Raw genomic sequence first — 14,260 nt, 5'->3', positions numbered from 1 at the left:
TTTTGCTATTCAGTATACAGGTTTACAGCTCGACTGAACTGTATTGTAATTCTGTTATTGGCTTTTTAAACTTTTGAATAGTTTTATTTATATATAATTTTGGTGTTTCGTTGTGTTTGTAGAATATTAGCAGAACTGACGATGCTTTTTGCGTAAAGTATTCTGCTTTTGTTGAATAAAGTTGTTTTGGATCTTTTTTACAACCTTTGTGGTTTTGCTTGAATCTTACGATATGGAGAAGAGATCAACAACTAGCAATGTTGGAGCAGGCTTAGATCCCAAAATTAACATTATTATTATTTCATCAATCATACACATTTCCGAAGAACTGTGGCTACATATCATATGTGCACCAAAATGATTTGTTTAGAAAGCTTCCTAGTTAAATTATGAATTTGAATTTTGCACACGAACGAACACCAAACTTTCAACTTGTTTCAACACTAAATTGCATCCAGTGCTATGGTTGCGCCTGCATAGTGTCCACCAGTTATAAAAAAACGCGGCTTCACTTGGCATAAGCATAATCGCATGGCATGCTCTACTTGGGACGATTTACGAGGTTTCGTTTTTAATATGCTCATTGCCCCCAATTTCTTTCAACAAAGCTATGTGGTTTAAAACGAAAAGAGTAGTTAACTCACAAATTTGGACAGAGTCGGGTAAGTTAATTGAAGTCCAAAAGTAAATATTTACTGAAAACAAACCGTAAGTTGAAAGGTGTTTCGCGCGAAGCGCGAAAATTTTTCGCGTTTACGTAGTTAAAATAGTCAAAAAGTATTTGAAATGGACCCGTGTCCAGTTTGTTAAAGAGGCGGCGGGCCGTAAGTTGCCGACCCTGATGTAGAAGAAACAAAAGATTATCTTTGCCATACATTCAGTGACGTTTATTTGTGACGTCACTGTAAAGAAAACGAAATACATAAATCGTACTACAACAGCAAAAATATGGTGAGGAATAGCGCGACCCCAGAAAACTTTTAGGCGACCCCACTTGGGGTCGCGACCCATAAGTTGGGGACCACTGGCCTAGGCTTATGAAAAAAGATTCGCGCGGATCGCAAAAGTTCAATAAAACACGTAGGCCTACTTTGGGTGGATAGCCTCGTTGTTCCATAGATTACGACATACCCACCGTGTTTTTGAGGTATAATAATAACCGGGCTGACATGTGATGTCTGTAAACGTAACTTAAAATTGTATATTGTAGTGTGCTAGCATTGTCTTTTCATTGAAGGCCTACCTTTAAATCTATGAAGTGGTAAACACGCACTGACAGCAAGACTATATAACGATTGTCTAAAAAATAAACATGATAGAATTTAATTTTTTTAGACAATAAAAGGGATTCAATCTAGTAGTCTATGTAATTGTAAATTTTAGATTTCATGTTAGGCCTATTTTTTATTAGACCTGGGCCGGCAGCCTGGTCAGTTCCAGCCTTAAACCGGCCCTTCACCTAGGTTAAAATAATTATTTTATCGCCCATGTTTACTCATGCATGACTGACGCAAAAGCCTTAAAACGGAACACGCCGACAATGGGAGATTTTCGATTGGATTTAGAGCAGTGGTCGGCAACCTTTTGTTAGTCGCGGACCTTAACTAACACTTTTGTTTAAACGTGTATAGTTTTAACCATTTCATTATAACAACTTTTAATCAGAGTCGGACTTAGGATGTGTTTTTGAAAATGAGTCTAATTAGCGTACATTGAAAAAACCTGCGTTTCTTCCATGTTGGAAAGTAAGGCCAGCGCGGGACCCGCGCAATTTGCCGCTCAGCCGCGATCATAGCCGCGCATTTAATGTAAAATCAACGTTAAATGCGGTTAGCCGCGAAAAATCGCTTTAACGTGCAAAACTTTTGTCGCGCTAACGGTTTTTAGTGTAGGACTCCATTTCCAGCTGTGCAAATTTTGAAAATAACGTTATTACAGGGTAACACTAATTTACGGAATGATGAATGGTCGGAATAGTCGGAACGCTCACTAATTTACGGAATGGTCGGAATTGTCGGAATGGATAGGGCCGAAACTAATTTGATGTAGGGCATAAATATGTAAGAATATATATAATAATGATACTTGACTCACCCAAACGTTAACTCTCATCCTAACCCTAATACTGTTAGCAATTTAAACCACCAGATGAAAATGTGGTAGGATTCTAGTACAGCACCGAAAATTGAATAGAACCTCAAACTCTCTATAAAATATTTAAATTGTGCAAGAACTAGTGCGAAGCACAATAACATGCATTCATATATATAATTTGGCTGGATTTAGTTCCAGATTACAGTATTGTGCCTTTGTTTAAGTTAAAAAGATTCTCTCAAAAGCCATACTATAGATGTGCATGTAAGATTTGCATAAAGCGCAATTTTTTTTTACATTTACGTAGTTAAAATAGACAAAAATATGGGAAACGGCCTCTTGCTCAGTTTGCAAAAGAGGTCGCGGGCCGGATGATTTACATGGGGCCGTAGGTTGCTGACCCCAGATTTAGACCTTAATAGTTGATTATTGTTTTACCTTGCTTGCGAAGCACTTAGTTAAAGATTACTGCCTTTGTTACAGATTGGAAACTTTAGATATTATGTGCGGGAAAGGTTTATGCAACCTAAAATTATGGTGGTTGAATTAATTGTAGTTTATTGTACAACATAGAAAAAGTTGTGACCTTTATTTAAAAGTTAGAAATTTGCTAATTCGTCCTTTGTAATTGTTTAAGGCTCATGGTTATTTATTTTTGCAGATATATAGCAACATTGTGACGTTGTTTCTAATGTAAAATGGAAGTTAGTATAAATAGTGATATTTCTTCAAAAGAAGAAAGTCACACTAAAATAATTGACCCTAACTCTAAACCATTAATTTGCATATTGCATACAAGGGCAGGATGTATTCCTCATTTAACTGCAGATACTTTGAACTATCTGGACAAGTCAATTCTCCCGAACATGTTTTGCATACCACTTCCATCCATTGTCAAACATCAAGAAACCATTTGTACATACAATGAAAATATTACTCAGTTATTTGCCCTCAACCCAAATGATCAAATTTATTTGTCAATTCAAGATTCCTCCTTGCATGTTAAAAAAGGTCACAATACCAAGAAAAGTGTTGCTGTTTGGGAAACTGGGGGCAAGGTTAATGTCACACCAGAAAGTTTCATGGAACTAGTTGAATCATTACAGCCTTTTCTTTATGAATGTTTAGCTGATGGTGACGTCAATGTTGAAGATACCCCAAAACGAGCAGCAAAGTCAGTCGATCGAACTATCCAACATCTGCAAGCCTGCCTGGCTCGCCATAAAAATAGTATACATTTAAAATCATCCAAACTGGTTTGTCTTATTGAAGGAGGTTACTGTAGTAAAGCAAGAATGCAGTGTGTTGAACTTACACTAAATGCAATAAAGCAATATGAATCACTTGTCTGGGGTTTTCTAATCGATGGACTACATTTTGAAGTGCCACTGCCAAATGATTCCACACATTTACTTTCACAAATAACATCTGCTCTTCCAAGTAACAAACCAATAGCTGTATTTGGTCAAGGACACCCTATAGTGGTTATTGAACTAATAAAACTGGGAGTTTCTGTATTCGATACATCCTATATCACAAAGCAGTCTGAAGAAAATAAAGCTTTTGTTTACCCTTTTCCTACCAGCATGAAAACATTTGAAGGAATCAAAACTCCCAAAAAACAGTCTGAATTTATGGAGGTTATTGACTTGTCTGTAGCTAAGTTTGCAGATAACTTTGCACCAATTGTGATTGACTGTACTTGCTACACATGCAACAATCATACAAGGGCATATATTCATCATTTAGTAAACACTAAAGAAATGCTTGCACCAGTACTTCTTATGTTGCACAATTTGCACCATTTTTTGCAGTTTTTCAGTGCCCTTAAAACATTTAAATCATTAAATGAACTTGATAATTTTAAATTAAGATTACTAGGAAACTAGTTTTGTATGGTGATATAATCTTTGTGGTTTTTAATAAGGTTTGGTTCAAAAGAAGAATCAAATATGCTGTTGTTGGTAAAACGCCATTTTTTCTACATCTTAGTTTTACCTTGACCGCAATTACATTATAGTTTTTCAGGTACATACTACTTATTGTCCAGGTGTATTAAATTTTAGAGGTATGTAATATGGCTCTTACAGTAAGTGTGTTAAAGCAAGAGATTGAAAAAGCTAAAGAAAACCTAAAAAGTGTGGATGAGAATATCAAAAAGGTGACCGGAAGAGATCCTAATGAGCTCAGGTCTGGTATTGATAAATTATATTTTTAAAACTCACTTGTTTATTATATAACATGTAGGGATGTTTAAACTAGAATCCCAAGCAGTGGGGATTCCGGACTGTTACTGTTGTGTGTGTTTTAAAGTACCCCCAAAATATTTTCTTTAAGCTGATATGTGTCGATTCAAGCTGAGTATTGACTAAAGTTGAGTAATCCCATGCATTGAGTTCAAGGCTTTCCCAACTTAGCAAATTTAACCCACTTGACATAACGTGTTAGCAGCTTACCCAATATTATTTGATTGACACTTATAATGTTTCTAGGCAAATGTCAGACCAACAAAACCTTGCCAGCCTTCTGGTGACAAGCTATCTTTGCCAAGATTGTTTTCTTTTTTTTGTTGCATCCTTAAAGTAAAATGCTGTGTCCTGTGTTGCCTAACCGATGTATAAACGTTGCCATGTTTAGGCTAAAAACAAGTCGATTAACTAGGAAATAGTGATCTCATAGTTGTGCCCAAGATTTTGTCAGCCTTCTGGTGACCACCATTTTTAATTTTGGGTTACGGCCCTGAAGTTAGTGCTGTGTTCGATAACGAATGTATAAATCTTGCCATATTTAGGTGATAAATAAGAAAAAATTCAAGCAATAGTCATGTTTTAGTGAATACATAGTGATGATGCGAAAGTACAACTTCTAGGAGCACATGTCTTATTTTCTCTTAAATAAAGATTTGCTAAATATGCACTATGCAGTCCATCTGGATAGCTTGTCCCATAGATCCCCACTGCCAATGTCATACTTGTATTTTTTCTATTTAACTAAATTTGTGATTAACATGTTTAATTTCTCATAAGGAGTACTTGTAAACACCAATTACACAAATCTAAAGGGTTTTATAACTTGTTTCGCATAAGATGTTTAATGAACTATATTTTTAAAAACTTTAAATTTTATTTTTAATTAAATATTTTTTGTACTAATTTCTTGTTTATTTGGCTGATTCTTTGCCTGACATAGTCAGCTAGTCACCAGCATTATATCATACCGGTTGCACCAAAGACTCTATATTTTTTTTTCGACGTTAAATAATACATGAAGAGCATGCAAAAATACAAGCTGCGGGTGCCCATGTCTGCTTTTATTGACACCGTTACATAGCTTGTGTGACCATAGGCGCCGAACGTGGGTGTGCAGAGCGTTTTTAGACACCCTGGATTTCTGGCAGGGCGTCAAAGCGCCCTGGGATTTGACCAAGTCGCACTTGTAAATAGAGTTGAACGGCTTTTTCTTATTTTAATTAGACCCATTTTAAATTGTCAGTTGAAATTAATACGGGCCCGTCGAGACATTTTAGGCTTAGCATTGACACGAGTCTAGAAAAAGGATGCCGAACTCCATTTTACACATTGCGTCGTGTGACGTAACAATTCCTAAATCTTAAAACAAGCTGTGGTGCTTGGTCGCTCAATACCAAAGCATAAGCTTCCAATCGCTACCAACATAAAGCAAATTTGTCGTTCAGTACTTTAAAGATACCGCAACGACGAAGCCTATGTTAAAAAATTTGCAGGCAATTTAAAATAATACGGGTTGACCACAAAAATTTCGCGCTTGCTTCGCATTCCAGATTTTTATGTATGTTATCACTTTGTCGGCAAGTATAACTTAAACCAGACCTGGGCAACATATGGCCCGCGGGCCAGATCCGGCCAGCCAAGCAGTTTAATCCGGCCCATGGCTTATTTTCAAAAAAATACATAGGCCAAGCGAAAACCAGGGCAAGTTTACGGATCTATTCAAGGCCCGCCAAATTCGATTTTTAGCCAGTTTTAAATACCAAAACGGAAATTCTTTTCGCGCTTAGCGCGAATCTCTTCAGTCTTTCTCGTGTGTTCCACCCGATTTTTGGCAACTTTACAGGCAAATAGCGTCATGTGCACTGCGGCACGCTTTCCAACGAAAGTTTAACAAACTTAGCCTAATATTTGTACATTTTTGCGCGTCAAGTGTATTTCTCCCGATTTATATCTTTCCAATATGGCCGTTATACTGCAAGTTACACATCGGTAAATTAAAGCTTTAAAAAAGAAGAAAAAATCAAGTAGGTATGCTTTTGTATAAAATTTTCACATATTTTAATCTTAACTTTTGGATCAACGCCCCACAACTTGGATAAACGCCAATCTATCAAGTAATGTATATTTTGTGTGGTGCTCTTCACATCCCCTCTAAATCTAAATTAAAGGTTTGCATTTTCAAACAAACATAGTCGCAAATTTTTTGGCCTTCGCGCAACGTTTGGTGGCTTTTTTGGAATTCAACTTAAATAGCACTCTTCCGCACAACTTTTTAACCTAATAACAAATTCGTTAGCCTATTTGTTTTATACCGTCAGAGTATGACGTCATATTTCATGTCTTTCTATTTTGACCCAGCCCGCCACAACATTTTAGGGTTCTCATGCGCCCGCGTCTGAAAATAATTGCCCACCCCTGACAAACGTTTACATTCAGCAGTGCAAATAAATAATCGAGGACAAATTATATTGTTCACTGACAGAGATCAGCGTGTAAGTCATTTCTATTTTGTGAAATGAGTAGTTCGCCTCTAAATGTTACACTTCATCATTTTAGAGTGCGCATTTGCTATTCATTACGAAGAAAATTACGATAGACACAACGGATTGTTTCAACAATAAAACACAGAAGCGCTAAATCGGTTTCGCAAATACTGTTAAAGTTTTGGTAGTGATTTCTGACAACTAAATATTTTGTACTGATTTTGAAAAACGCCCTTGATTTTTGAAAGTTGGGCGCCTATGAGTGTGACATGTATATTTTTGTTTTTGAGCAAAATACAATTTATTTGATTAAATTGACTGAGTTTTAAAAGATAATATGATGGAATATTTCTAAGAATATGCGACGAATTGGGCATGTAACAGAGATTTGCATATTGTTAAAAAAAAAACTTATATAGTATAATTTTATAGAAATCCGTGCAATGTCATGTGCAGGGTTTTTTTTAAGGTTTGGTGCAAGTGTTTTATTTAAATACCAAAAAGTTGCAAGTCCAAAATTTGGGAAACCGCTGGAGAAATTTGGGGGACCATTTTGGTCCCCCAAAACACCTTAAAAAAACACTGGTCATGTGATAGTTTTCATAGTCCCTGTGACCGAATAGATTTGCTTAACACAGAGACAGAAACATGGTAAAACTAGTTGAAAGTTTTTTTTTGCATTTTCATAGCTAAAACACAGAAAAATATAGTTTAGGGGCGGACAAACCATTGCCTGGTACCCATGGATTAAAAATAAAATTTTGTACCATTTTATCAGTTAGCTGGTTAATACTTCAACCAACATAGTTGCTAAGTTGCCAACAATCTGTTGTACTGGAAAACGTTATAGGCAAGCAATAGGCTGCCATAAAAATATTTACCCTGCTCAAGATGACTGCATTGTAAACAAGCACTGTACACAGCGACAAGGCTCAATCCAAACTTGCCCACTTGTTTATGCACATTTAGGTGCAACCTTCTGTATTTAGGTGCAACCTTCTGTATGAGACAAAGAAATTATAACTGTTCCAATCACCAGATATAAATAGCTAAACTGGTTTTGAATGCCTCAGGATTATAAAGGTGTAGGTATATACAGGATACGGCAGGCAAAGGTCCTATGGTCACTTCTAGGCCTACTATCTCTGAGCCTGTGTAGCTCAGTTGGTAAGGTGATGCTCCTGGTATGGCCAATGTCGTGAGTTCAAACCTCACTACCTTTTGGAACCAAATTGTTTGTCCCTGTTTGGGGTTAGTGTGGAGAAATGGTAGGTTATAGAAATTGGGTTAAGTTAAAACTATTAGGTGAGTTGGTGATGTACTTGGGGTGGGGTTTAGGCTTAGGCAAAAGAATATATGTATAGGCTTGATTCTGACCCTTTAGGTCTTATTCTGACGAATTTAGGACTTATTCCGATTTAGACAGTTTCACGATTATTAGGTATTAGTCCAACTTTTGGTCTTATTTAAAGTGTGTTTTTCCGATGTTGGCGTTGTGAAGTCCCTTTCTGAAGGCTGTTATTGGCTTAACACAAGAATTTTTTGAAATACAAAATGAATCCTGTTGAAACATAATTATTTTCTTTTCTAAGGTGTTACAATGTATTATATACATATACTGTGACCTCTATGTTTAAACTTTTCTTCATACTAATAGGAATGTACCCAATGAAAGAGGTCGAGGTGGAGCTGTGCGCTTGGGAAGGTTTGCTGTTTGATTTTTATTATTAGACTGTCTCCACAGGGTTGAAATTAAAGTTTTCACTCATCGACCAGCAAGTATGTACTGATCAGCACTCACTATAACACTCGCCAAAAATATGGTGAATGCCTGTCCTGCCTTTTTTAGTATTTTTTACCGATTCTGATAGGCTTGCTTGTTTCGTTTTTGTTTCAAAGCATACTTTTACAATATTTAAGGACAAAAATATGATATAGTTTTTTCCTGTAAAACAAACAAATTACCTTCTTTTTGCCCTAAAAATGGATTTAGTATCATGTCAAGTTGATATGCAAAATAAGAGTTTATTAAATATAGGTATATGTGATTTTATTTTCAATTAATTCAATTTTTGACCATAACATATACAAAAATTAGTATCTGCATCTGCTATAGGTTGACAATAATATAAAAAATCAGGTATCGTTATCGGCATACGCACCAAACGTTGGTGTGCAGAATGTTTTTAGATGCTCTGGATTTCTGGCAGGACATCAAAACACTTTGGAATTTGACTCACAATTGTTGTGCAAATTTCACTACTGAGAAAACTGTAATAAGCGCAATATATATACGCTGACAATGGCACAGTTTAGGCTTTCATAGGGTTGCAAAAAGTTTATTTAAATATTTCGCCAACCCGAAAATCAAAGATTAATTGTGTTCTATATTTAAATTAGGCGGCCATTTGACGATCACATGTTGGTGGAGCATCAACATCAACAACCACCTGCAAAACGATATGGTGGAATTCAACGCAGGTACCTGCTATGTTTGCATAAATGTGTTTAATGAATAATTTTATATGTAATGTATGAATTAAGATTTATTTCACATTTGGTATTCAATACTTGAACAAACATTAGTTCCTTAAATATGAAAAAAATCACTCTTTCACCCTTAGGGTATACCCATAATGTTCTTATGCGTTTCTTTTTAGTGTAAAACATGCTTAATGAGCACGCTGTAAACTGTTGTTAATATCACACAAACACCACTAGCAATATTTTTACATTGCAAGAGCTGTGTTTTAAAAATTTGCTTGTCACTGATAAACAAATTGACTCACCTAATTTATTTTCACTTGTGTAATTAATGATAACCAGAAATCTTTTTCTCATCATATTGCCCGAAATTTATTCAGACTGTCAATATAATTTTTTACTTCTTTAGAGACCATACTTAGGGTTTACCTACGTTTTATCTCTTAGCTGAAAAATCCTTGTAGTTTAGTATATTTTATCCATGGTTTTATCACAGTGTTATGGATGTAGTAAAATAATATTGCCTACACATATATATTTAATTTTCTTAGGGTTGTATCGGCAACTGAAGGAGGGGATAGACATGTGATTGTCACCAACAGGCGCCATTCCTACAAGCCACCACAGCCTGACAGTGATGGAAATGGGGATGAACCTCTTACTAGGGTAAGTCCATAAACAAATAAAAGCCAAAAAATGGCGGTATGAAACAAGATTGTTTTTGAAGAGCCTTCTATTTTATTTTTAATTCTATTAAATTAATACACTACCAGGAAATGATATCTAATGAAAAACTCTGCTAAAAGTTTATTCCAAGAAAGTCTTTCAAAACTAATTCATGCCATTAAGAATACTTGCGTTTTGCAATATTTGTTGCTAGCTTTTCAATTTGTAATTAAACTATGCCCTATTAGTTGGGTTTAACGTTTACAATGATTCTGTCTTCATTGTAATTGAATGCATTGTCTTAAAACAGTGGATTTTTGGAGTTAGATGAAGCTAACCACGGTTTGACGAAGCAGTTTCAGGGATTTGGTGTAAACGTACTTCTAAGAAATACCACACAGCCTACTTCTGATTGTTTTTTGAAAATCGGCCATGTCTCCTCGTAACTTATGTTTTTTGCCAACCCAAAGGCACTCTGCATATTACGTGTAAACATTATGTTGTCCAATGTCTGTTAAGTTTAACTTTAAATGCTAGAAAGTGTAAGATTGCCATTTTGACCAAAATAATGCAAATTTGTCAATTGATTATACTAGGTTTCAGAAGCATATTTTCGCACTGTTCCATTTAAGAGAACAACACAGATGTTAAGATTAATTGTTATCAGGGGCGCATCCAGAAATCCAAAAAGGGAGGGTTACAAATTTTCAACTTAGGGAATTCCCCATTTTTCCGTCTGACGGGTATGACGTCATAAAATAGTGATTCTAATGACGTCATAAATAAATGAAAAACTAATCAGAAACGGTTCATTAACGTCCAGCAAAAGTAAAACTTTAGACGCAAAGCGAACAGGTGCGTGGTCGACCATCCTGGGTCCGGACACCCACCCCCCAACCCCCCATCTGGATACGCCACTTATTGAAATATGACATTAGTCACGTCACATTAAAGGTAACTTTGTGACGTACCTAGAAACTTTCATGATCCCCCAAACATGAATCCTAAAACCTTCCATTTTAGTGGCAAACATATGAGGATTTCAGGTTCAACGAAAGTTTGCAGAATAACATAGCGGTTTGACATGTTAGCAAAGATTAACCACTCCCCTAAAGGGTGGACAGTAATTTTATAACTGTTAAAAAAATGTTTAAAAACTGTTTAAGCTTGCACAAATCCAAAGTCATCAATACAGTGTCTTTGTTCTATGTTTTTTGCAGCCTACTGTCCAGTCTTCTGTGGTTTCAACTGTTAAAAATATGACAAAGTCAGAATTAATCCATGCTCAAAATGGTGATGAAAAGGGCAAAGCCAGGTAAATGTCTCCAAATCACGAAACACATTATCAAATATGCATGATAAATATTGTGTTTATTTCAATTTGTTTTCAACTTAAAATGTAGATTTATGAACGGCATGATAAACTAATAAAATGTTACTTTTGTTTTGTTTAGAAATCGACGAATGTTTGGTATGCTTTTAGGAACCTTGGCTAAATTTCAATCTGAAGAAACCAAAACTGAACGAGCGGTATGCCAAATGAATGAACTTTAATTGATTAAGCATACACTATTTCTCATCACGTAGTAATTGATCGTCATTTGTTGCAGAGCAAACAGGAACAAAGGAGAAATGAAATTGAAAAACGTTTGGAGGAGAACACAGCTGCTGAAAGAAGAAAAGCTGCTGCTGAGCGGCGCGAACTGTTTACTGAGCGCAGGAAAGAGCAACGCAAGATTTCCTTGTTGGAACAAAAAGTTGCACTTGCTGGAGAGGTTTTTTACTACTTATTATGTATACCGATTGGATTAGGTCTATACTCTATATTGTGTATACTTTTTACTAGTTGGAAGAATGGGAAGTTGAATGGAACAAAAAAGTGAAATTTATTCTAACCAAGGCGTCACCTCCTATATTTTTCTTGCCAAAGGATACCACTGGTCGCACTATCAGAGCACTACAAGAAAGTCAGAAACTTATCAAAGGTAATGCTTTTAAAACAACTATTGTTACCACAGAACTATAGATGAAATAAAAAAATACCTAATGTTATATATAACTCATGTGATTGTATATACTATATCATTATAAGCTGTTTATAAATTAATACGAATTTAATTTTAGAAATCAATCAGATCAACTGCTTATGCGTTAATTGGATATATATGGCAGTGTACGTTCAATTCCCTATAAAACTGCAACAACTTTAAATATACACTCTTCCAACAAAATAAATAGAATAGGCTTTTCAGCTGACCATTCACACTCGTCATTTCCATTGACTATAACAAATCAAATTTTTTTTAAGTTTCAACACATATCACTCGTTCGCACCATTTTGAGCAGCACTTTTTAACCGGCAAGTAGCGAAGGTTTTCAGGTCGTGCTATTTAGCTGTGCTATTTAATTTTTTTTTAATGTTAACCATTTTAATTTTGTTTCGGATTGTAAATCTCTAAGCGGTTCCAACACATGTCTTTTGCATACATCCTGCATGCCATAGGCACCGTTCGTGTTAAGATGTACCGATTGTACAGGTTTCGCAATTGAGTTGAATTGCGTTTAAACTTTCTTGACACCTCGCTTTGTTTTGACCATGAATTAAATTTTTACAAAGTAAGCCGCGACCAAAAAATATTGGTTTGGACAACTGTTTGGAGGATATTTTTGTCTTATTCACGTATATTTGTTACTCAGATAGTCAGACTCGTAAAACCTGTTATTTTACCATTAGATAAAATTGATGCCAGTCGGGCCTCAATGCAAAGAACACTCGATGGATTGGATTCTGAAATTGCAATGTTAGATTCAAGCAAGAACAAGCCGGAACAGGTGCCCGTAAAGAAGGATGAGACCAACAACCAGAACATAGGTAAAACAGAAGAACCTGTTGACGACCTATCGCAAGAGCCAAATGTCGACATTGATGTTGAGTCTGACAACGATGCTGATAAGCTAAACGAAGCTCATATTGAATCGCCATCGGAAGACAAAAAGGATGAAGAAATGCCTTCTGTAGAAGCAGATGTTGAAAATGATGGTGACCAAGACCAAATTCAAGATACCGTTAATGAAATTGAAAAAGGCTCGAATGGCGATGACAAGCTTTCCATCAGCGAACCGGAATTAGTTGTGGAAACAAAAATGAAAGATGAAGATTCTTACGAGAAAGAAGCAGAAACCGACATTGTTGCTGTTGCGTTGGATTCTACTACAGATAATGCACCAGAAGCCAACGATGACAACGATGTTGTAAAAGATCCGACCCCAGCGTCTTTAGAGGACGAACAAGTTCAAAACTCTATCCAAATAAAAACTGAGGCGACGGTGGACGATAATAAAGCCGAAGATCACAAATCTCCACCAAATGACCCTCTTCAGTCAAAAATAGACTCCGATGCTGAGTCCCATTCTTCAAGTGGTGATGAATCTAGCAGCGAGAAATCTGTTGAAGAGAAAGCTTCTCCAGCGAAGTCACATGATAAAGAGGAGCCAGCACCAAATAATAACACTGAAAAGCCATCAGACCAAAAAGTAAATGAAGAAGCTACAAATCGCTTAGATAAACGTGTTTCAAGATCAGATAAGAGGAGCCATCATAGGTCCGCGCGCAAACAAAGTTCTTCCTCTTCATCATCTAGTTCTTCATCGTCGGAAAGCGCGTCACCTGTCCGTAAACCACGTCGCAAATCTAGATCAACATCCAGGGAGAGGAAAAGAACATCACGAGCATCAAGAGGGTCACGAAGGAGGAGATCTTCATCCCGGAGCAGATCCCCTCACTCGTCGCGACGCAGACGTCGCGATAGTAGCAGCGCAAGAAGGCGGCGCCGCAGCAGGAGCAGATCTCGACGATCTACGGAACGAAGAAGAAATTCTGACCGACGCCGTTAACGTTCGATCAAGCTACTGACAGTGAGTAACCGTAATAAACGTGCGTCGAACGACGCAATTATCGTTTTATGAAAAAAATTATTAAACGTGTTTTGTAGATCAAACAATTTTGCTTTGTTGGGTGTTCGGATGCGAATATCTGCAATCAACATTCTGGTAAATAATATTCTATTAAAGTGATTGTCTCAAACGTTGCTCGGGTAAGTATGACATCTCTCCCATAGTTTGGTAAGTATCACATGTCCCCTTTTTGCCCAGTTTTAATTAACAGGTTTGTTGTACATATCAGGAATGTAGCTCCTCGAAGGCCGGGATGCTGAATGTTATCTACGTTTCGATCGTCCCGTTTGATTATAATTCGTAATTACGTCGTTTCGAAAATAAAGTTGT

The 14,260-nt window shown here is 36.4% G+C and overlaps 2 protein-coding genes across 2 annotated transcripts; both read left to right on the top strand.

Annotated features, from left to right (window-relative positions):
* The first annotated feature begins 2,761 nt into the window (after positions 1-2,761).
* On the top strand, positions 2,762-4,108 carry LOC146168033 (queuine tRNA-ribosyltransferase accessory subunit 2-like). Its single transcript, XM_083383910.1, has one exon. The coding sequence runs from the start codon at positions 2,793-2,795 to the stop codon at positions 3,981-3,983; it is 1,191 nt and encodes a 396-aa protein (XP_083240036.1). The 5' UTR covers positions 2,762-2,792; the 3' UTR covers positions 3,984-4,108.
* Positions 4,096-14,260, top strand: LOC146168032 (uncharacterized). The gene is made up of 10 exons (XM_083383899.1): positions 4,096-4,284; positions 8,484-8,531; positions 9,227-9,307; positions 9,862-9,976; positions 11,197-11,291; positions 11,431-11,506; positions 11,587-11,751; positions 11,823-11,961; positions 12,711-13,891; positions 13,969-14,260. The coding sequence occupies exons 1-9, from the start codon at positions 4,172-4,174 to the stop codon at positions 13,868-13,870; spliced, it is 1,992 nt and encodes a 663-aa protein (XP_083240025.1). The 5' UTR covers positions 4,096-4,171; the 3' UTR covers positions 13,871-13,891; positions 13,969-14,260.

Source organism: Ascidiella aspersa, chromosome 1 (assembly GCF_963924565.1).
Source record: "Ascidiella aspersa chromosome 1, kaAscAspe10.2, whole genome shotgun sequence".
Classification (NCBI taxonomy): Eukaryota; Metazoa; Chordata; class Ascidiacea; order Phlebobranchia; family Ascidiidae; genus Ascidiella; species Ascidiella aspersa.
This window is presented reverse-complemented; position numbering and strand designations above follow the sequence as displayed.